Raw genomic sequence first — 22,399 nt, 5'->3', positions numbered from 1 at the left:
CGGAAATAGATGACAGTGACATTTTCAATTGTCAAAACTGGTTACATCTTGTTAGGAGTGAGGAGTGAGTAATCTTTACTTATCTATGACGTCAGGCATATTCAAATTGCTTACCTTAAAAATATCGTTAAAAACGTCTCCGGTAAACTCGTGTCGTGTGGTAGAGCTCTAACGTATAATATTACAAAACTTAAGATTCACACACTTCGTGGCAATGTTAAGGAAAAATCTTGAATAAACGTTTTTGTAGAGAACATCTGCTCGCGACTAAATCTTGCATGATTTTTTACATGTCTCGCTAAGGTATCGTAACTAATATTATAGATGTGATTGTGAGTTTATTTCTTTGTTTGTTTGCAGTTTCACTGCTTAACTACATAACCGATTAACATGAAATTTTGTACACGTTGGCAGGGGTTCAGAAAAAGTCACAAAGTACCGTTTATTCGGGAAAACGGTACCGTTTCCGAGGGATAGACAAATCTAAATCACCATTACTACTAAAATCAGAATTACCCTAATTTAATACAGGGTAAATTTCTCAAATAGGCCTAGGGCCAAATCCGAAACTATAAGGATTAGCGAAAAATGCTGAAAGGAGTTACGAGGTACCGATTTTGATAAAACTAAAACTGGATTATTAGTTTTTTAAAATATCCTTTTTTTCTAGCCGGGAATCGAACGAGTTCATTTTGAAAAAAAAAATACATCCTCTGTATTATTCCTCTATCTGATAGTGTGGCTTATAAGGACCAAATTCTGGGAAGTAATGTTATGTGAGATATGTAGGATTGCTTTGAAGAAAATACATATTTTTTCATACATTGGCATACTAATCCTTAAGGCTTATACAGCACTCCATTAAATTATAACAATTCGGTTTGCACGGACGTTCTTGCCACGAACGTGTAAGATGTGGAATGAGCTTCTCGAGGTATTCCCGGAGCGCTATGACATGAGGCTCTTCAAAAAGGTGCAAAAAGAGCTCTCCTCAAAGCCGGCGATGCATTGGCGACTCCTCTGGTGTTGCATATCCATAGGCGGCGTTGATTACTTTCCATAAGGTAGCACGTCTGCTTAATCTTTCGGTTAAACAATAAAAAAATATAATATTAAAGCAATTCTACAATAGACAGATTAATATGTACCTATACAGATATATTTAAACGGATCATCCATTGGTTTATATAATTGGCTCATCCGAGCGCACCGCAATTATTTAGTCATTTATGACATCATCATCTAAATATATATAACTCAAAGGTGACTGACTGACATAGTGATCTATCAACGCACAGCCCAAACCACTGGACGGATCGGGCTGAAATTTGGCATGCAGGTAGATGTTATGACGTAGGCATCCGCTAAGAAATTTTGATCAATTCTATCCCTAAGGGGATAAAATAGGGGATGAAAATATTACTTCGTAACGCGAGCGAAGGCGCGGGCAAAAGCTCGTTAAATATATGTTATTGAAATGTAACTTATATTTTTGTGATACGGGTTTTTTCACCGTAGAACTCTCTGTGGTTCGACTCCGGCGGCACCACCGCTACACCTATTTCTGTTATAACAGCAGTGTTAAGCGCTGCTGTGTTCCGGTTTGAAGGGTGGTAAGGGGGACATACTTTTCAGAAGCGTTACAGCTTACTTCTCAGGGGTAGCAGCGCATCTGTTGCTAACCATAGGTAAGAATCTAATCTTAACAGGGGTTGATTACAGATGTCCATGGGCGACAGTCGTGCCATAGCCACTTACCATCAGGTGGACTACATGCTCGTTTGGTACTTTGCTGTAAATAATTAAATACATGCTTCCATTATGGAGTTTCTTTTATCGGTATTTTTTCACACTAAAACTGTATCATTACACTTTTAAAAATGTTATATCCCTAACCGAACCGAACGAGTTCATTTTAAAAAACAAACACACCTGTATTATTGCGCCAACAGTAGTGTCGTTTAATAAGGATCAAATTGTAGGAAGTAATGATAAATGACAAACTAAAAAAAAATACCGGCCGAATTGCTAACCACCTCCTTTTTGAAGTCGGTTAAAGATAAGGCTCATTTTTAATTAGCAAATCGGTTAACTTCCAGCATTTTTCACAATTTTTTTTAAGGTTGGGGATTTCTCCAACCAGATTCTTGAATAAAGAAAGACAAACATACAAGATACGCGCGAAAAACATAACCCTTCCTTGGCAGTCGGGTAAAAAATCGTGTAAATTAGCGGTTTGAAACTTGGTAAGTGAACCTTGATAAGACATGAATAACAAACTAATAAAGATAATGGTGGTCACAGTTCAACAACAATGAGTAACCTATATAGAAGAAATTAATTTCTCGATATTTAATTCTGTTATAATAAAACTAGTTTTTGCCCGCGGCTTCGCCCGCGTTTAAAAATAATATGACATACTAACATACATAAAACTGAAAATTCGTACGTTTTTCGTTGGAATGACAGTGGCGCCATCTGGTGAAAATTAGTCGTACCAACTCTGGAACAACTTTGCTAAAGATCATCACTTGATCAAATGCATAGTTTACGATTCAATAAGATTTCTATGTAATTATGTGCTGTGGTATTTCTAAATATTACCAGGTAATACCTATAAAGCTAGGTAAATACCTATTCTAATTATTTTAATTTCAATTTGGTATTACGCTTCAAAATTCATCTATTTAAATACTTTAATAACTGCAATCACTTCATAGCACTTTATTATAATGTTCTATGCAGTTCCAAAAGTGAGATAATTACATACATAATTCGTTAAGTGCTTTCAGTGAGACAAGAATTCGCTACTCGACACTAGATGGCGCTATATGAATCACGCCAACAAAGTGCAAACATTATTAGATTATATTACTACCATTGGTATACTATCATCCTTGAGAAGGGCTTTGGCTTGTATTCCACGCTGGTCGAGTGTGGATACTAGACTTCACACATCTATGGAAACATTGGAAAACAATAATCGAAAAATTATAATAAAAAATAAAACAATTTAAATGTTTTACTTATTTATTTCACTGTTAAACATTATTATTGTTATTGAAATACATATAAGCGCGAATATAAAATCGTTATGCACAATGTTTGTAATATATTAGTAGATTGGTATAAATTAAGATAGTTTTAACAGAAAATTTGATAATAGATTAGAATTTGTCTCAAGATTCTTTTTTACAAGATTCCAAAGAGAACGTTGCTGTAATTTTATAAAAATATTTTTCTTTATTTTAAATTAGTATTGTGTCAATAAAATGTGTATTAAAATTTAATTATTTTTATTCAAAGTCTTGTAAGTCAAAACTTTGTCTATAACTTTTGATTACTTGAAAACAGACCTTAAATGATTGGATTTTTTAAGTTTAAGTCATAGATTAGTAAAGATTACTCACTCCTAACAAGAAAATGTGCCCAGTTTTGAGAATTGAAACAGTTGCGTAAAAAAATTTTGCCACGTCTCCGTGCTAAAATGTCCCTAAAATCTTTGAAATTATTATTATAAATTATTTAATTATCATGAAAATTACGCAGTATTAGTTATTTATTCGTAAATTTTCTCTAAAAATGTTTTTATTTGTCAAGAATTCAAAAAAAGAACTTACTATAATAAGCCATTTGCGGCTTCAATCAATTTCAAGGCGGCGAAGTATCTTTACTTATCTATGGTCTCAAGATTCTTTTTGACAAGATTCCAAAGAGAACGTTGCTGTAATTTTATAAAAATATTTTTCTTTATTTAAAATTACTATTGTGTCAAAATGTAAAATGTGTATTAAAATTTAATTATTTTTATTCAAAGTCTTGTACGCAAGTCAAAACTTTGTCTATAACTTTTGATTACTTGAAAACAGACCTTAAATTATTGGATCTTTTAAGTTTAAGTCATAGATTAGTAAAGATTACTCCTAACAAGAAAATGTACCCAGTTTTGAGAATTGAAATAGTTGCGTAAAAAAGTTTTGCCACGTCTCCGTGCTAAAATGTCCCTAAAATATTTGAAATCATTATTTATTTATCATGTAAATTACGCAGTATTAGTTATTTATTCGTAAATTTTCTCTAAAAATGTTTTTATTTGTCAATAATTCAAAAAAATAACTTACTAATAAGCCGTATGTGGCTTCATTCAATTTCAAGGCGGCGAAGTATCTGTACTAATCTATGGTTTAAGTAGCAAGTTTACAGCTCCTCTGATGTTAAAGGTTTATATACATTCTAAAAAAGGTAAGAAGAGAGAGGTCCATTAAAGTGTTGCTGCATTAATACGTATAGAAGGTGATTTTTTCAAATATGCTTAAGTAGGTTATTGTTCCGAGAAATTAGTCGAAGAAATTGTTTTATTCTATTATAACTTTCAACAAAGAGCAAATAGCAATGAAAAGTGTGCATTTTCGACTTGTGAACTTATTCACGCCTGGTATATAAAGTCTTGAGTCTCGAATCATAGATGTCGGTATTTCCACTAGACCTTATAACCTTTGGTATCAAAGCCCCACGTGGACATAAGGCCATCTACCCACTGTCGGAATAAAGCGACGCGTGTGTATACTGCCGGAACGTCCTGATCACCGCAACCGATACCCCATGAAACTAATCCGGTTAGTTTGTAGCGGTTATCACCCATAGGACAAACTAGTGGGGCTCCACCGTCACCCTGGAAAAGTAAAAATATATATTAAAAACTTTTTGTTTGTTATTATGTTACTAAGTTTTAAAGGTGGTAGACCCCTTTGTGGTTCAACTCCGGCGACATCACTGCCACACCTATTTCTGCCTAATAACAGCAGTGTTAGGCAGCGCCTAACCTGTGTTCCGGTTTGAAGGGTGTGGTAAGGGAGACTTTTCCGAGGCGTTCCAGCTTAGTCGTGAGGTAGCGGCGCATCTGTGGTCGACCTCAGGTAGGAATATCTAATCTTATCTGGGCTTGATTACAGATGTCCATGGGCGGCAGTAGCCCCTTACCATCAGGTGGACTGTATGCTCGTCTGCTACTCTTACATTATTAAAAAAAAAACTTCCTTTATTTTTGTATTTGTTGCTATAGCGGTCACCTTTATACATACTTTATAATATAAAATGTCATTGTCGTTACACAATGTGTCACAATGTTAGTTACCGTACTCCTCCGAAACGGCTTTACTGATTTTCACCAAATTTTATATGCATATTCTGTAGGTCTGAGAATCGGCTACTATCTATTTTTCATACCCCTAAGTGATAAAGGTTGTTCACCCTTAACATTTTTTTATTTATATGGCAACACAACGTTTGCCGGGTCAGCTAGTAGTTTATAAAAAAATCAAGTGTCATCTATTACGGTTCCTGGACCGTAGACTTCTCTCTCTCTCTCTCTATCTCTCTTTCTATCATGGCTCTATCTCCTGATATAGAGCCCTATGACAGACGGACAAACGGCGGAGTCTTAGTAATAGGGTTCCGTTTTTACCCTTAAGCATAGATTAGTGAAGATTACTCACTCCTAACAAGAGAATATAACCATTTTTGACAATTGAAATTGACACTGTCATCTATTTTCGTGTTTGACAAATAATAAAAAAAAAATTAGATCATTTACGAATGAAATGATAATTCTCCGCACTTTTTCTTGGTTGTCTTGTCCTAACTGCGCATGTCGGCATTGTTCCGCGTAAATTACACCACGACAGCCATTAAATGGCTTCCTTCGATTACAAGGCGGTGAGATATCTATACTTATCTATAATACTAAAAACTATAAATGTACTAGTGGTGCCCGCGGCTTCGCCCACATTTTAAAGAAATAATATGACATACATAAAACGGAAAATTTGTACCTGCATTGGAATGACAGTGGTGCCATCTGTCGAAAATTGGTGTTACCAACTCCCAAACCCTCGTGGGCTCTTGGACAATAACTTTGCTAAAGATCATCACTTGACCAAATGCATAGTTTCCGATTCTATAACTACTTACTAATTAAAAATGAACTAAAATAACCTTTTCCCACGGAATAAATTGTGAATCTAAACCATTCTCAAGTCCCCTTGAACACACCCAACAAATTTCATCAAAATCAGTGCAGTCGTTTAGGAGGAGTTCAGTGACATACACACGCACATAAGAAATATATATATAAAGATTTGAAAGCCATTTACCTGACAGGTGTCCTTGCCTTCCTTACCGGCAGTGCAAACAAAGCTCTTATCAAGCTTAAAGAAGTGGCCAAGTCGTGTGCTCCTCAACATTATGTTGCAAATCTTGTGTGAGAGCATATCTAGAACTACCTTCTTTTGAATCACGGCGTATGTGCCGTTCTTACCTGAAAGAAATATCAAAACAAATCATTCTTTTTATTCAAAACTAGCTGACCCGGCAAACTTTGTACCGCCTCAAAATCAGTATCAAATATATTTCATATAAAATATAGCCTATGTTACTCGTGCATAATGTAGCTTTTGAATGGTGAAAGATTTTTTAAAATCGGTCCAGTAGTTTTTGAGCCTATTCATTACAATCAAACAAACAAACAAAGTTTTCCTCTTTATAATATTAGTATAGATAAATGATTTAAATAAACACAATGTATTGAAAGGATTCTCAAAAATGACCCTGTTTAAAAAAATGTGAGCCGTCACGGGACGCCTGGCAGATGTGAAACATCGACATTATTTTGTAAAAGTAATATGCAGAAAAGAACATATTGTGATAGGAACTAAATATGTCATAATGATAAAATAAAATATTACGATTTTTTTCCAGATAACGATGACTATTTATTGAATTCGATTGCGCATGGCGACGCGTCGCCACACCGTACACACTACTGCATATAGACCGTATATATATACCATCGTATAGCGTGGCGGCGATGTTTCACATCAAAAACTTTAAGATTTCTTATATTTTCAATGAAACAAAAGTATAAAATACTGCAGTCGGCCATCTTTTCTGAAACGCTAACGGGGCGCGAATGACGTCTTTAAGCTAGTTCTTTGATATTTTAATACACCATCATGCCATTTTTTTTTTTTTTTATAATATAGGAGTAGCAGACGAGCATGCAGTCCACCTGATGGTAAGTGGCTACTGCCGCCCATGGACATCTGTAATCAACCCCAGATAGGATTAGATATTCCTACCTAATCGGCCACAGATGCGCTGCTACCCCTGAGGACTAAGCTGGAACACAGCAGCGCATAACACTGCTGTTATTAGGTAGAAATAGGTGTGGCGGTGGTGCCGCCGGAGTCGAACCACAACGGGTTCTACCACCTTCTATAATTCTGATCATAAAATACTTAAGGAGCGATCTAAATACCTGAGGTGTATTGTGCTTTGCTAAGATTAGTCTTATCTAGTTGATTAATATAAGCTGTTATAAAATTTCATAATAATTTAAAGTATTATAACGCCATCTCTTGACGAGTAGCAGAACGTTCTCCACCGCTACAAGAGTGAAGCCTTTTTTACAAGGGGGAAACCTTTAAAAGGTACCCTATGTCGTTGGAGTGACACGGGGTTATGTGGGGTACTTACCGCACTAAAACCCCCCGGTGGTCGTCCTCAGCGCTTGCTGGGGAACTCCGGGATCACCGATGGAACATAATCTGAGTCCTCCGAGCGCGAAACTGCTCCCCAGGGCAGAGCCCGATAGGGACGGGCTCTGCCCTGGGGAGCAGTTTACGCTCCTCCCACACACTTAGTGTTTACGACGGCACACATACCGCCGTCCTTCCCGGGGTTGCTTGCTGGAAGCTTCGAGTTGCCGTCCACAACCCCGGAAGCCCCCTTTTAGTCGCCTCTTACGACAGGCAGGGATACTTAGCCCTATTCTAGTCCCGGGACCACAGGAACAGGACTAAAACCTACCAAACTTGTTCTTCCCCCATCCATTAGCGACGCAGGCTGTATGGCTGTCGAAGGACTCGTCCTGATCAGGCATGCAGATCACGTTGATATGGTCTGAGAGCTGCACCGGCTCCTTCAACCGTACCAACGCCATGTCGTTAAACATGTTCAATTCGCCGAAATCTGGAAGAAATTACACTTGAGTTGATAGCTGTTCGTTGTGAAATATTGTGACGAAATGGTTGTGGTATCTGGAAGAAATTACACTTGAATTCTTGATATATTCTTCATAAATAGGAGTAGCAGACGAGCAGTCCACCTGATAGTAAGTGGTTACTGCCGTGTGGACATCTGTAATCAACTCCAGATAGGATTAGATGTTCCTACCTGAGGTTGGCCACAGATGCGCCGCTACCCCTGAGGACTAAGCTGGAACACCTCGGAAAAGTATGTCTCCCTTACCACACCCTTCAAACCAGAACACAGCGCTTAACACTGCTGTTATAACAGAAATAGGTGTGGCGGTGCCACCTGAGTCGAACCACAAAGGGTTCTACCACCTCCAGATTTCCATTAAAGACATTACCATCACGAGTAATATAATCAGAGACTCTTCTCTCTTGTGCTGGTAAGCGTTCCTTCTCCGTCTTCGTGTCCCATTCACCGGCTCTGATGATCAGCTGATCTGCAGCGATTCTGGAATAAATTATATACACATCAACAACCCATTATCGTCAGCTGGGCACGGCTCTCCTCTCATAATGAGAAGGCTTAGGCCATAGTCCACCGCGCTGGACAAGTGCGTATTGGTAGACTTCACATACCTTTGAGATTTTTTTTATAAATCTCACAGGTATGCAGGTTTCCTCACGATGTTTTGCTTCACCGTTTAAGCAAGTGATAATAAGTCTCTAATACGCACCCAATTTTGAAAAATCAGAGGTGCGTGCCTGGGATTTGTACCTCGGACCCCTCGATCGCCAGGCCGAGTTTTTTTTATCTATTTATCACTGCTATAAATTATATACGAATTACAACAATCTTCGGCAAAGGGAGATCTCCCGCCGGGCTAGGTGATCATGCCAGGACAAGGGCCGTGCTCCGACAGTCTCAGTTCGGAGCTTGTATATATGCAAGATGTTTAGAAAACTTCGATAGCGTGATTCAGAATACTCGTGGCGCCATCTCTTGTCGAGTAGCGGGAGTGCCAAAATAAATTAATTCATTCATAGTTTTAATTATTATTAAATAAATAAACTGTAATAAATAAAGTGTCATAGATTTATTCGGCGATGATTCCGGCGATCTCTTTTTTTAGATAATTGAAACTGTGTTTGGGGCCCCTCAAACAGGGCGTAGGGCGGACCGCCCCTTCCGCCCTTTTAGTCCGCGAAAACTTCCAAATTATGTTAAGTTAATAGAAATTAATTACGACTTGCTCTTGCTTGCTGACGGTGGACAAAAATATCATGTGGACACCATATTTTTCCGGGCCTTAGTTAAGGAGTCCTATGCCCGGGGCCCCTGACGCATGAGGGGCCCCAAAAAGTTAATAATTTCGCTTACACGATATACCAAGATTTACGTTCAACATTCATAAATTAATTATTTTTTCTTAAGCGCCATCTTTTGACGAAAGTCGTATAAGTAACATTTTTTTTATAATAGCTACTGCAGCCCATGAACACTGTAATCAACCCCAAATAGGATTAGATATGATCTGAGGTCGGCCACAGATAAGCTGGAACGTCTCGAAAAAGTATCTCCCTTACCATACCCTTCAAACCAGAACACAGCGCTTAACACTGCTGTTATAACAGAAATAGGTGTGGCGGTGGTACCGGAGTCGAACCACATAGGGTTCTACCACCTTCAGAGATAAGGATAGCTTCAGAACTCACTTATTAACGATGTGAGCGCCGGTCATAACAACTTGTGGGTGTATGAGAACACCCACACCAACATAGTCAAGATCCTTGTCTTTTTCATGCAGAATCGCCACAACCCACGGGAACTCGCCGAATTGGGACTCGTCACCCTGAAATGATTGATATATTTGAAAGAGGGCCCCACAACGGTCAATTATATTGTGCAATATTGTGAATTGTGCAATATTATTGACGTTAGGGTTAATATTGAAAATTGCGCAATGATTGGCCGAAAGTTTGAGCGTGTTTAATTTTTTTGCACCATATTTTTATTGTTTCGTGTAGGGTCAGTATTGCGCAATATTTTTACTCAAACCAAATGTATTTTTTATTAAAAATAGGTTCTTTACAGAGCACTTTTTAAATGTCACCCTACCGCCTACGTCATGAACACGTAAAACACTGCGCAGTTCGTTTTATTGTGCAATATAAGTGCTCGTTTGGATTCAGAGTCATTCGATTTCAATCTTATTGTGCAATAAAAAGTATTATACAATGTTATTGTAGGTCTAGGGGTTGCCAGGGTAGGCTTTTTATAATATGGGAGTAGCAGACGAGCATGCAGTCCACCTGATGGTAAGTAGCTACTGCCCATGGACATCTGTAATCAACCCCAGAGACGATAAGATAGATACCTCAGATCGACCACAGATGCGACGCTACCCCTGAGGACTAACCTGAAATGCCTCGGAAAAGTATGTCCCCCTTACCACACTTCAAACCAGAACACAGGAGCCCTACACTGCTGTTATAACAGAAATAGGTGTGGCGGTGGTGGCACCGGAGTTCCAAAAATCGTATTATTTCTGCAATAAATTCAGTAATAACGAAAATAATTGCATTTTTTTATACTTATTTTGAATTAAGCGAGAAAACGCTAGCGGGTGTCATCATGTCCGTTGGTAACGTCACATTAGAACATCCCTTACAAAAGATCAAGCAATTCAGTGACGTACTCAAAAATGACGTCATTCGCCCCGACTAGCGTTTCAAACAAGATAGCCGACTGCAGTATTCTATACTTTCATTTTATTGAAAATATAATAAATCTTAAAGTTTTTTTAAACTGGGTAATTTTTGAGAATCCTTTCAATATATTGTTTTTACATAAATCGTTTATTGTTACGATTTTTGATACTGTCATCATGTCTATTATAGGTCTCCTTGTGGAGCAGTGACCGCTTACCATCAGGGGGTTGCATGCTCGTCTGCTACTTCTAGAACGCTTTAGAATGATTTCTACACTCACAGCCCCACACTAGGATTCCTTGTAGCGTGGGTGCCATGGACACACACATAGACAAATACACAAACACCCAGACCCAGAAACAGAAATATAAATTCATCATTTTAGATGTGTCTGGCCGGGGATCGAACCCGGGACCCTTTGCTCGTCAGACCGGTGTGGTCTTATATATAAAAAAACAGAGGATTTTTAAAATTATAACTTACATCGCCTCCCGTGACAGTAAAATCCAGGCCGTTCACGTTTCTGTACCCACAGCCCTTAAGCCTCTTCGAATCAGGTTCCATTGGGATTACATTGAGGTTAATTTTCTGCATCTTGCAGCAAAGTTCTGTGCTCTCTTGACATACGCTTCCGAACCTGATAGAACAAAAATAATGTAAAAAGTGGATTGCACGTGTGAGATCATTAAACGGTCAGTTATATTGTGCAATATTGCGAATTTTTGAAGGTGGTAGAACCCCCCCCCCCTACCTACCCCTGAGGACTAAGCTGGAACACCTCGGAAAAGTCTGTCTCCCTTACCACACTTCAAACCAGAACACAGCAGCGCCTAGCACTGCTGTTGTTAGGTAGAAATAGGTGTGGCGGGGGTGCCGTCAGAGTCGAACCACAAAGGGTTCCACCTTCAAAGTATCCTTCAAAGTCCTGAAGAATATATTATATTACCTGATATCCAGTTGACCGAATCCGGTTATTGTCGGGTCGTCTATAGCTCTTTTGTTGGCATCACAAAGATAGTATGGGACACATTGGCAGTTTTCTCCATCGTCATCTTGATATATAGGTGCTACTGTAGTTGTCGGAACCTAAAATTATAGTACTATGAAGATCACAAGCAAGTAAAAAAGCAGTGATAGCCTAGTGGTTAAGAAACTCGGCCTCTCGATCGAGGGGTCCGAGGTTCAAATCCCAGGCACGCACCTCTGACTTTTCAAATTTATGTGCGTATCAGAAATTAATTATCACTTGCTAAACGGTGAAGGAAAACATCGTGAGGAAACCTGAATACCTGAGAGATTTATAAAAAAAAAAAAAAAAATCTTAAAGGTATGTGAAGTCTACCAATACACTTGGCCAGCGCGGTGGACTATGGTCTAATCCTTCTCATTCTGAGAGGAGACCCGTGCCCAGTAGTGGGACAGTGATGGGTTGTTGATGATGATGATGATGATGATGAAGGTCACAATAACACTAATACACAAATCACAATAACAATAAAGGTATGAAGAACACAAGGATGATGTTATATAGGGTTGTTCGGAAAGTCATTTCGTTTATTTTTGTGAAAATGAAAGACAATTTTCGTATAATGAATAAATATTTTATAAAATTATACATTGGCCATTTTGGCCCAACACCTCAAGCCATGTTTCTGGTAGGAGCGTGATTCCACGTTCTTGATTTGTTTGGTCGATTCTTGCAAAAAACTGTTGCAGGTGATTTTTACCCGACTGCCAAGGAAGGGTTATGTTTTTCGCGCGTATCTTGTATGTTTGTCTTTCTTTATTTGATCCGATCTAACAAACGGCTGGATGAATTTCAACAGTTAAAGTGTCATTATATTTGTCTCAATGACCCGAGTGTCCTTAGATAGGTGTTAGTAAAAAAAAAACAAAATGGCGGATTTTTGGCGCGAAATAGTAACACATTTAAAAAAAGAAGTTAACCGAACCTATCGAGTAGGGTATCAAATGAAAGGAAATTAAACGGAGATTATAAAAATATATTTGTATATATATAAAACAGTAAGGTGACTGACTGACTGACTAACTAAATGACTTTTTCATTTTTCAGAAATCAACGTACAGCCTAAACCAAGGACCTTACAGTTCTGAAATTTTGCACACAGGTTCTCTATATAGCTTGAATAAGTACTAAGAAAGGCCTTTTGGAAATTCTACCCTTAAGAGGGTAAAATAGGGGAAAACAGTTTTTTTGAAATCCTTTAATTTTGAAGCAACTACTATAAAATTTTGTATTTGGCTTTCTGGATAGGAACATGGACGCACTTATTTATTTCCCTCCGAAAAATCATCCCCGTAGAGGGTAAAATAAGGGTTAAAAGTTCATTTGAACAATCGTCAATTTTGAAGCAAACACTATGACATTTTGTATCAGGCTTGTTGGTTAAAAATAATGAAATGCTACCTCTAATGAGGTAAAATAATGACCGAAACTTTGATTTACTGAAGTTATATATTTTATAGACCGTAAACGGTGAATTTTTTCGCAAAATAGTAACACGTTTTAAAAAAGTTAACCAAACCTATCGAGTCAAAATAAAGGAAATTAAGAGGAGATTACACATACATTATATAATATATCTTATATATAAAATTCTCGTGTTAGTTACCGTACTCCTCCGAAACGGCTTCACCGATTTTCACCAAATTTTATATACCTATTCAGTAGGTCTGAGAATCGGCCACTATCTATTTTTTTTACACCTAAGTGATAAGGATTGTTCATCCTTAACATTTTTTTATTTATATGGCAACACAACGTTTGCCGGGTCAGCTAGTACATATCTACTCGTATATACACATCGAGATGACTGTCTGACTAAATGAGAGAGTTGCTGTGCCAGAGATCAACGCAAAGGGAAACCGCTGAACTTAAGCGTGCTGGAATTTTACACATAGGTTCTTTATATAGCGTAAATGATCACTACGAGGATAAAATAGGATAATATTGTTTGAACATCTTTTGTTTTTGAAGCAGACACCTACTATGAAACTTTGTATTTGACTTTCTGGATAAAAATAATAAAATGCCTATTTCACTGCTTTTAGAAATTCTACTTCAGCCTTTTTGGTGCAGTCGGGTTTTTGATTTTTTAAATTAATTGACCTCTTTATTTCAAGGTAAGGTTTTACTGTCCAAAAAATATTGCAGTGATCGGAAAAAATAATAATCTGAAGGCGCCAGATCTGGAGAATATGGTAGGTGTGGTAGAGTAACTTATTCACTTCCAAAATGGATCATTTTCGTGACGTTTCGGGAGCAGATCACAGACGTCAACGCGACGACGCAAATTTTTCATCGTGAGAAATCGGGGGCTCATATATCGAACTTCAAGCTTAAATCCAGGCCTTTCAAGTGGTCATAAACGGTTTATTTCTATAAATTTAAACTCTGGCCGATCTCACGTATTGTTATTGGCCGGTTTGCATTAACTAATGCCTTTATCAGCCTTAATCGGCCTACCAGAACGTGGTGCATCTTCGACTTCAAAATTGCCGGATCTAAATTTTGTAAAGCAGTTCTGCCATGGGCGTACGGACAACACATCTTCTCCATACCCATTAGTTAATTTTTTCTGACTTAAACAGTATTTTTACCGTTTCTATAGTAAAAAAGTAAAATCTGACGAAAGTGCTGCTTATTGCTCTCCATATTTAAAAGGGCACCCACCAAAAAACTATTGCATAAAATCAATTGAACTTATTCACACACAAGCCTTGCTATATCAGCTGGAAAAACATATAATGACAATGCGACTTAAGTGTGAAGTTAGCTGTGAAAAAATACAATTAAATCCTCTATCAGGAAAAAACGAAATTACTTTCCGAAGAACCATAATATAGGAGTAGCAGACGAGCATTCTCCACTTGATGGTAAGTGGCTACTGCCTGGACATCTGCAAAACCCCAGATAAGATTAGATTCCTATCTTTGATCGGCCTATGCCCCTGAGGACTAACTGGAAGGCCTCGGGAACACTGTTGTTATAACAGAAATAGGTGTGGCGGTGGTGTTGACGGAGTTAAAACAGGGTTCTACCTTGAAAACAATAGTCCTCAAGGGTAGATGCTTCTGTGGCCTCAGGATTCTTTTATATGTGGAAGATTACCATCAGCACCCTTAGACCATAGATAAGATACCCTTTTTAAACCATAGATAAGTATAGATATTTCACCGCCTTGTAATTAAAGGAAGCCATTAAATGGCTGATGGTCATGGTGTAGTTTACGCGGAATAATGCCGACGTGTGCAGTTAAGTGGTGCAAAAACACGAAATCGAAGAAAAAGTGCGGAGAAATACCGTTTCTTTCGTAAATGCTCTAAAAACTACATTTAATATTTTTCAAACACGAAAATAGATGACAGTAACAATTTCAATTGTCAAAACTGGTAAAATTTTCTTGTTAGGAGTGAGTAATCTTTACTAATCTATGTTTTTTCTATCAAAATTAAATTAAAAATGTAAAAATTAGTGCATTGTATTTATATTTGTAAAATTATATATGTATTACAATTGACTATTCAGTTTTTTAAAACTCATAATGCGAAATTATAATTCCGATACGGTCCACGGGGGCGCTGTATGTCCAAAAACGTAAACGTTGAACGTTGTAAAGCAAACGTGAATTTTTACGTTTTGACAAATATGACTGCTTTGGTATTTGTTTACGTATTTGTCCATACAATTTCCAATCAGCGCCCCTAGCGGATTGTGTCAGAACTATAGTGTCAGTAACGTAACATTAAATGTCTAAATTGAATGAATGAATGAATTGAGTAAACGTAACGTATAATTGTGGGATGTTTTGAAAACTCATGGTAAGGGTACAGGTGGACTGCATGCTTATCTGCATCTTATACATTATCTACTTGCCTCTGGTTTTCCGAAGATTCCTTCGATTACGCTTGGGTCAATTTGGACCTGTGCAGCCGCCAGCGAAGCCACAGCGACCAAAATTAACAGCATTCCTGAAATAAAAGTAAACAATGGGTATGATGACAGTATTAAAAAATCGAAGAATAAATGATTTACTTAAAAACAATATGTTGAAAGCATTCTCAACAATAGCCCAGTTTTAACAAAAACTTTAGGATTCATTATATTTTCAATAAAATAAAAGTATAAAATGATGCAGTCGGCCATCTTGTCTAAAACGCTAATCGGGTCACCGTATTGCTTGAACTTTTCTATGGGATATTGAAGCGTGACGTCACTCGCGGACGCCATGACACCCGTGAGCGTTTTCGCGCTTAATTCAAAATTTGTTTTAAAAAGGCTAGTATTTCCGTTAATACTGAATTTATTGCCGAAATAATACGATTTTTGGAATCAGTAGACATGTACCTACATTATAGAAGGGGACTTCAAAATTTATCATCATGTCCATTGTTATAAAAATAAAACCATGATTGCTTAAAAGTACATCTCATGTCACTCCCACAATTTCGACGAATTCAACGACACCTCATATGTTAATCCGTCAAGCCGTAAGCTGCAGCGTGACAAAGAATGAGACACACATACGCTCTTTTTTATAATATAGGAGTAGCAGACGGGCAGAACACCGGGTGGTAAGTGGCTACTGCCACCCATAAACATCTGTAATCAACCCCAGTTACGATTAGATATTCCTACCTTAGGCTGGCCACAGATGCGCCGCTACCCCTGAGGACTAAGCTGGAACGCCTCGGAATATGTCTTTACCATCAAACCTCAAACCAGAACATAGCAGCGCTCAACACTGCTGTTATGAGGCAGAAATAAGTGTGACGGTGGTGCCGCCGGAGTCGAACCACGAAGGGTTCTACCACCTTCCAAATTATGATATTGTGAAACAAACAATATTATATGATTAAACATATTGTTTTTGCAAATACGTTCTTATGGGTCTAACAGATAACATGATGATTAAAACTAATTTAACGGTAGGTACCTACTCATTCTCCCTGTAGGTCCGGGACTAGAATAGGGCTACGGTATCCCCTGCCTGACGTAAGAGGCGACTAAAAGGGGGCTTCCAGGGTTGCGGGCGGCAAAATTGGGGGCTCGAATCGTCCAGTAAGTGACCCCGGGAAGGACAGCGGTATGTGTGGTTGCATACCGTCGTAAACACTACATGGTGTGGGAGGAGCGAAAACTGCTCGCCCAGGGTAGAGCCCGTTGGGCATCGCGCTTGGAGGGCTCCGGTTGTGTTCCGTTGGAGATCCCGGAGTTCTCCAACAAGCGTTGAGGACGGCCACCGGGGGGGTTTTAGTGCGGTAAAAATCCCACATAACCCGGCGTCGCTCTCACGTCGTCGGGTACCTTTTGAAGGTTTCCCCCTCGATAACAAAAAAAAGGCCCCCTGGTTCTTATACCACGATTAGGTATTTCCCCGATGAAATGACACAGGTTTTACTCCCTTTCAAGACTAATTACCGTTGATTCATTCGGTTTTACCCCAGCATCGATATAACAAGTTATTTATATAAAGATTAGTAAACTCTGACCCTTAAATACGAGATAACATAATAATTTAATCTCGGTGACTACAGACTATTTTAAAACAACCAAATTTCAGAAACAAAATAAAATATATGTAGGTAGGTAGGTATACTTACGTAATCTTTGAATGATACTTATTTTATTTAATTTGATACAAGTAGTTAAAATTTACACATACTATTCTAAATCTTATATATAAAATTTTCGTGCCATAATGTTAGTTACCGTACTCCTCCGAAACGGCTTTGCCGATTTTCACCAAATTTTATATGCATTCAGTAGGTCTGAGAATCGGCTACTATCTTTTTTTTTTAATAATATAGGAGTAGCAGACGAGCATGCAGTCCACCTGATGGTAAGTGGCTACTGCCGCCCAGGGACATCTATAATCAATCCCAGATAGGATTACATATTCTTACCTGAGGTCAGCCACAGATGCGCCACTACCCCTGAGGGCTAAGCTGGAATGCCTTAGAAAAGTATGATTCCCTTACCACAACCTTCAAACAAGAACGCAGCAGTGTTACACACTGCTGTTATAAGGCAGAAATTCGTGTGACGGTGGTGCCGCCGGAGTCGAACCACAAAAGGATCTACCACTTTCAAAAAACTACCTATACAGGGTACATACAACAAAATACCAATTTTTTTGTCTGTCTGTCAGTTTGTTCCCACTTATCTCCGAAACGGCTAGACTAATTTTAACGGGAGTGTACTTGTAGTTAGCTGATATTTTAAGGAACAACGTAGGCTAATGTTCTTCCCGAAAAATAATTAAGGTTCCGCATAAAAAAATTAAAACACGAAATCTACAGTTTTCACTTGTAAACGCAAGTGAAACCACGGGGCATTATTCGTATGAAATGTAATTTAAGCAGTTAGTCTAAATATATATAACTCAAAGGTGACTAACTGACATAGTGATCTATGAACGCACAGCCCAAACCACTGGACGGATCGGGCTGAAATTTGGCATGCAGGTAGATGTTATGAAGTAGGCATCCGCTAAGAAAGGATTTTGATCAATTCTACCCCCAAGGGGATAAAATAGGGGATGAAAATATTACTCCGTAACGCGAGCGAAGCCGCGGGCAAAAGCTCGTATAACAATATTCCTTGAGGTCAAACCCCGTAGATCTCTTACAGATGAAAACAAGATGAGTAGCCAGTTTTTAGGGTACCGTACCCAAAGGATAAAAACGGAACCCTATGGTCCGTGTAAAACTGCTAGTCCGCTCTGAATATAGAAATGAATCGCGTCGCCATAGCAAATTGTATGACTACACCTGCTGGCAACAACTTCAGCGGACTAGCAGTTTGGCGAGGACTATAAGCCTCCCGTCTGTCCATCTGTCACAGGGACCTCTTGAACCGTAACTGATAGACTCTTAATTTTTTTATATTACAGATGAGCTGTAGGTCCCGCGAGATTAAAATCGTAAAATACTTTGATAATTTTCAAAATTTAGCTTTGTTATTGACATAAAAATCTAAGTTGGTGAAACCCTCAGTTTGACACTGGCGGCACCACCGCCACACCTATTTCTGTTATAACAGCAGTGTTAAGCGCTGCTGGTTTGAAGGGTGATAGGGAGACATACTTATCCGAGGCGTTCCAGCTTAGTCCTCAGGGGTAGCGGCGCATCTATGGATCTCATGTAGAAATCTAATCGTATCTAGGTTTAATTACAGATGTCCATACGGCAGTAGCCACTTACCATCAGGTCAACTGCTTCGTCTGCTACTCCTGTACATAGATTAGTAAAGATTACTCACTCCTAACAAGAAAATGTAACCCGTTTTGAGAATTGAAATAGTTGCGTAAAAAAGTTTTGCCACGTCTCCGTGCTAAAATGTTCCTAAAATATTTGAAATAATTATTTATTTATTATGTAAATTACGCAGTATTAGTTATTTATTCGTAAATTTTCTCTAAAAATGTTTTTATTTGTCAAGAATTCAAAAAAAGAACTTCCAAATCAGCCGTTTGTGGCATCATTCAATTTCAAGGCGGCGAAGTATCTTTACTAATCTATGCTCCTGTATTAGAAAATAAAAAAGATAACTTATAGTAATATTAATACTGTCACTTACCTCTTTTACACATTTTTAAAACTAAATGACTAGTTAATGGGTAAATCCGTAATGATAACACTGGTAATTATATTATGTTAACTGTAGTGCAAATCACTGAGTCAATTAATAGACTAACGTTTACAGACTCGTCTCTCATCTTATATGCTTTTACACGTAAAATGTAAAGGTATCTACAGACCAGCGGAGTGTAGACCACGCGGGTTACTCCTGTTGCGTTCCTTTGGAGATCCCGGAGTCCTCTACGCAGCGCTGAGGACGGCCACCGGGGGGTTTTAGTGCGGTAAGAGTCCCACATAACCCTGTGTCGCTCCCAAGGCATCGGGTACCTTTTGAAGGTTTCCCTCTCGTCAACAAAAAAAAAAGAAAAAAAAAGACCAGGCGGGTTACTACCATCTCTTAACACAATATTATTTTAATCATACTTTTACTTTTTTGGCAGGAAATTTAATTTATTAAGCAAAATATAACAATTTCAGTTGGTTTTATACAAGGATAAGCGAAAAATTAATAAGGGTTTATGTTTGTTAAACTGTGTATGACGGAATTTTACTGTTTTAAGAAGGAAATAAAACTTTCCTGAACTATGATGGTTTTTAAAAGATGGTGGTAGGCCCCCTGTCCGCAAAGTGTGTACCGCGGCACACTGGTGTACCGTGATCATTAGTTGGTGGGTCGCGGAAAAATAAAGTTATCTTATAAAATTATTTTAGTAAGTAAGTTTTGAAGGTGGTAGAACCCTTTGTGTCGTAATTCCGTAAATAAATTAGTATTAATTAACGTAACTTTAATTTATTAATGACTAGCTGTGCCCCGCGGTTGCACCTGCGTTAAAAAAATAACAGGGGCACAGCTAGTTCTAAAATATAAGCCTAAATTACTCCTTATTACATTAGCTACCTGCCAATTCCCGCAAAAGCCCCGTGAAAATCGGTCCAGCCATTTCAGAGATTATCCAGAACAAACAGACAGACTGACAGACAAAAATTGTAAAAAATGTTATTTTGGTATATGCACCGTATATATATTCATATGCATGTTCTAAAAAGCGGTTATTTCAATATTAAAAACAGACACTCCAATTTTAATTATATGTATAGATTGACCTTAATAAGACGACAGCTCACGGTGGTAACCCTGCATGGAGTGCAGTAGCCCGTTCAGCTCTGTATTGGGCCTCTCTCCAGCCCCGGATCTTAAATTTTTTAGGGGCAGGAATTGAAAAAATGCCGCCACAATTTTATATATAAGATTTAGCTTATAGAAAACGCTATCAATCTGAAACGTCTTATAATAATTACAATAACATTTTACATCGAATTTGCCCAATGTAATATTGATAATTATAATTGTTTACTGTTATTCGTGAGTTTATCAATTGGGATAAAAAACGTTCGAATATTTTTCTGAGAAATCTTCAAACGAATATTTTTTTCCGTTTAAAGATATATACTGTCACTCACACAATAGTGTCCTATGACGTCATATGTGGTATTTATCAAGCCGTTTAGACATAGGGCGTGCTAAAGAATGAGTCATACTTTTTTTTTTATTAAATTTAAGAGTTGCAGACGAGCATGCAGTCCACCTGATGGTAAGTGGCTACTACCGCCCATACACATCTGTAATGTACCCCAGATAGGATTAGATATTCCTACCTGAGGTCGGCCACAGATGCGCCGCTACCCCTGAGGACTAAGCTAGAACGCCTCGGAAAAGTCTGTCTCCCTTACCACACCCTTCAAACCGGAACACAGCAGCGCCTAACACTGCTGTTATTAGGTAGAAACTGGTGTGGCGGTGGTGCCGCCGGAGTCGAGCCACAAAGGGTTCTACCACCTTCCTACCTACCTACATACCTACCTACCTACATAACTATATACTACTAGTAAATACTACTACATACTAAAGGTGGCATACCCTTTGAATCTGGCGGCACCACCGCCGCACCTATTTCTACCTCATAACTAGCTGACACGACAAACGTTGTGTTGTCATATAAATAAAAGATTAAGGGTGAAAACTTAGGGGTAATAAAATAGATAGTAGCCGATTCTCAGACCTACTGAATATGCATATAAAATTTGGTAAAAATCGGTAAAGCCGTTCCGGAGGAGTACGGTAACTAACATTGTGACATGAGAATTTTTAAATATAAGATGACACTGTTACACTGTTAAGCGCTGCTGTGTTCTGCTTTGAAGTGTGGTAAGGGAGACATACTTTTCTGAGGCGTTCCAGCTTAGTCCTGAGGTAGCGGCGCATCTGTGGCCGAACTCAGGTAGGAATCTAATCCTATGTGGCGTCGATTACAGATGTCCATGGGCGGCAGTAGCCACTTACCATCAGGTGGACTGCATGCTCGTCTGCTACTCTTATATTATACAGTGTGGCCCATCGGCAAGTGACCGCCCGAAATTTTCTGAATATTCATGAAAAATGATGGAAAATAAACTTCAAAAGGGGGGGTCTATCTTTAATATTTTTGAAGTTATTCAATTTTTTACTTTTTAAGTAGCGTTTGTGACCTTGGTTTACATTTTTTACCATATCTCCTACGTTTTTGGCTCGATTTGGATTTTGTTTATTGTTTCTAAAAGCTGATGAGTTACTTTAACTGATTTAGTAACATTTCTTTCAAAACTTTATAGACTATGAAAAAAAAGGGACGTTTAGCCTTTTTTTTTCAAAAAAATATGTTGTTTTTTTTTTAAAATCAAGTGTAATTCCAAAAAATGTCCCCATAATAGCACTTTTTAAATAATTATTTATAATCTACTACATAACAGCTACAAATTCACAGAACATCATTAATACCTACCTGTAACAAAATCCAATGATAAACTATTAGAGTTTATTGTCAGTTTACTGTCAATAGTAAAATTTACGAAAAAAATAGGAAAGTCAATTTAATATCCCTGCTCTTAGCAGTGAGTACTAAAAGCTTAAAATAATTATGAGGATGATAATTAAAAACAATCAATCAATAAAAATATCTTTATAACATAAACATAAAAAAACACACGAACATAAAAAAATAAGAATGTTAGTTGAT

General features: G+C 38.0%; 1 protein-coding gene across 1 annotated transcript; it reads right to left on the bottom strand.

Moving 5' to 3' along the window:
- Window positions 1-3,693: 3,693 nt before the first annotated feature.
- On the bottom strand, window positions 3,694-19,860 carry LOC140752711 (phenoloxidase-activating factor 2). Its single transcript, XM_073087043.1, has 9 exons — window positions 19,345-19,860; window positions 15,640-15,734; window positions 11,689-11,828; window positions 11,226-11,379; window positions 9,747-9,883; window positions 8,432-8,541; window positions 7,867-8,028; window positions 6,153-6,316; window positions 3,694-4,672 (listed from the first exon to the last, which is right to left on the bottom strand). The coding sequence occupies exons 1-9, from the start codon at window positions 19,355-19,357 to the stop codon at window positions 4,481-4,483; spliced, it is 1,167 nt and encodes a 388-aa protein (XP_072943144.1). The 5' UTR covers window positions 19,358-19,860; the 3' UTR covers window positions 3,694-4,480.
- Between the last annotated feature and the right edge of the window lie 2,539 nt (window positions 19,861-22,399).

This window comes from Epargyreus clarus, unplaced genomic scaffold, assembly GCF_041222505.1.
Source record: "Epargyreus clarus isolate Ecla_fem2 unplaced genomic scaffold, WU_Ecla_fem_2.2 ptg000025l, whole genome shotgun sequence".
NCBI lineage: Eukaryota > Metazoa > Arthropoda > Insecta > Lepidoptera > Hesperiidae > Epargyreus > Epargyreus clarus.
This window is presented reverse-complemented; position numbering and strand designations above follow the sequence as displayed.

What these genes read in the sequence shown, in the direction of transcription:
- LOC140752711 (XM_073087043.1), bottom strand. An exon ending in GAATCTTCGGAAAACCAGAG is followed by an intron (nt 11,829 to 15,639) that starts GCAAGTAGATAA and finishes CTATAATTTTAG; the next exon opens with GTTCCGACAACTACAGTAGC. An exon ending in ATGGGGGAAGAACAAGTTTG is followed by an intron (nt 6,317 to 7,866) that starts GTAGGTTTTAGT and finishes TATTTCTTTCAG; the next exon opens with GTAAGAACGGCACATACGCC.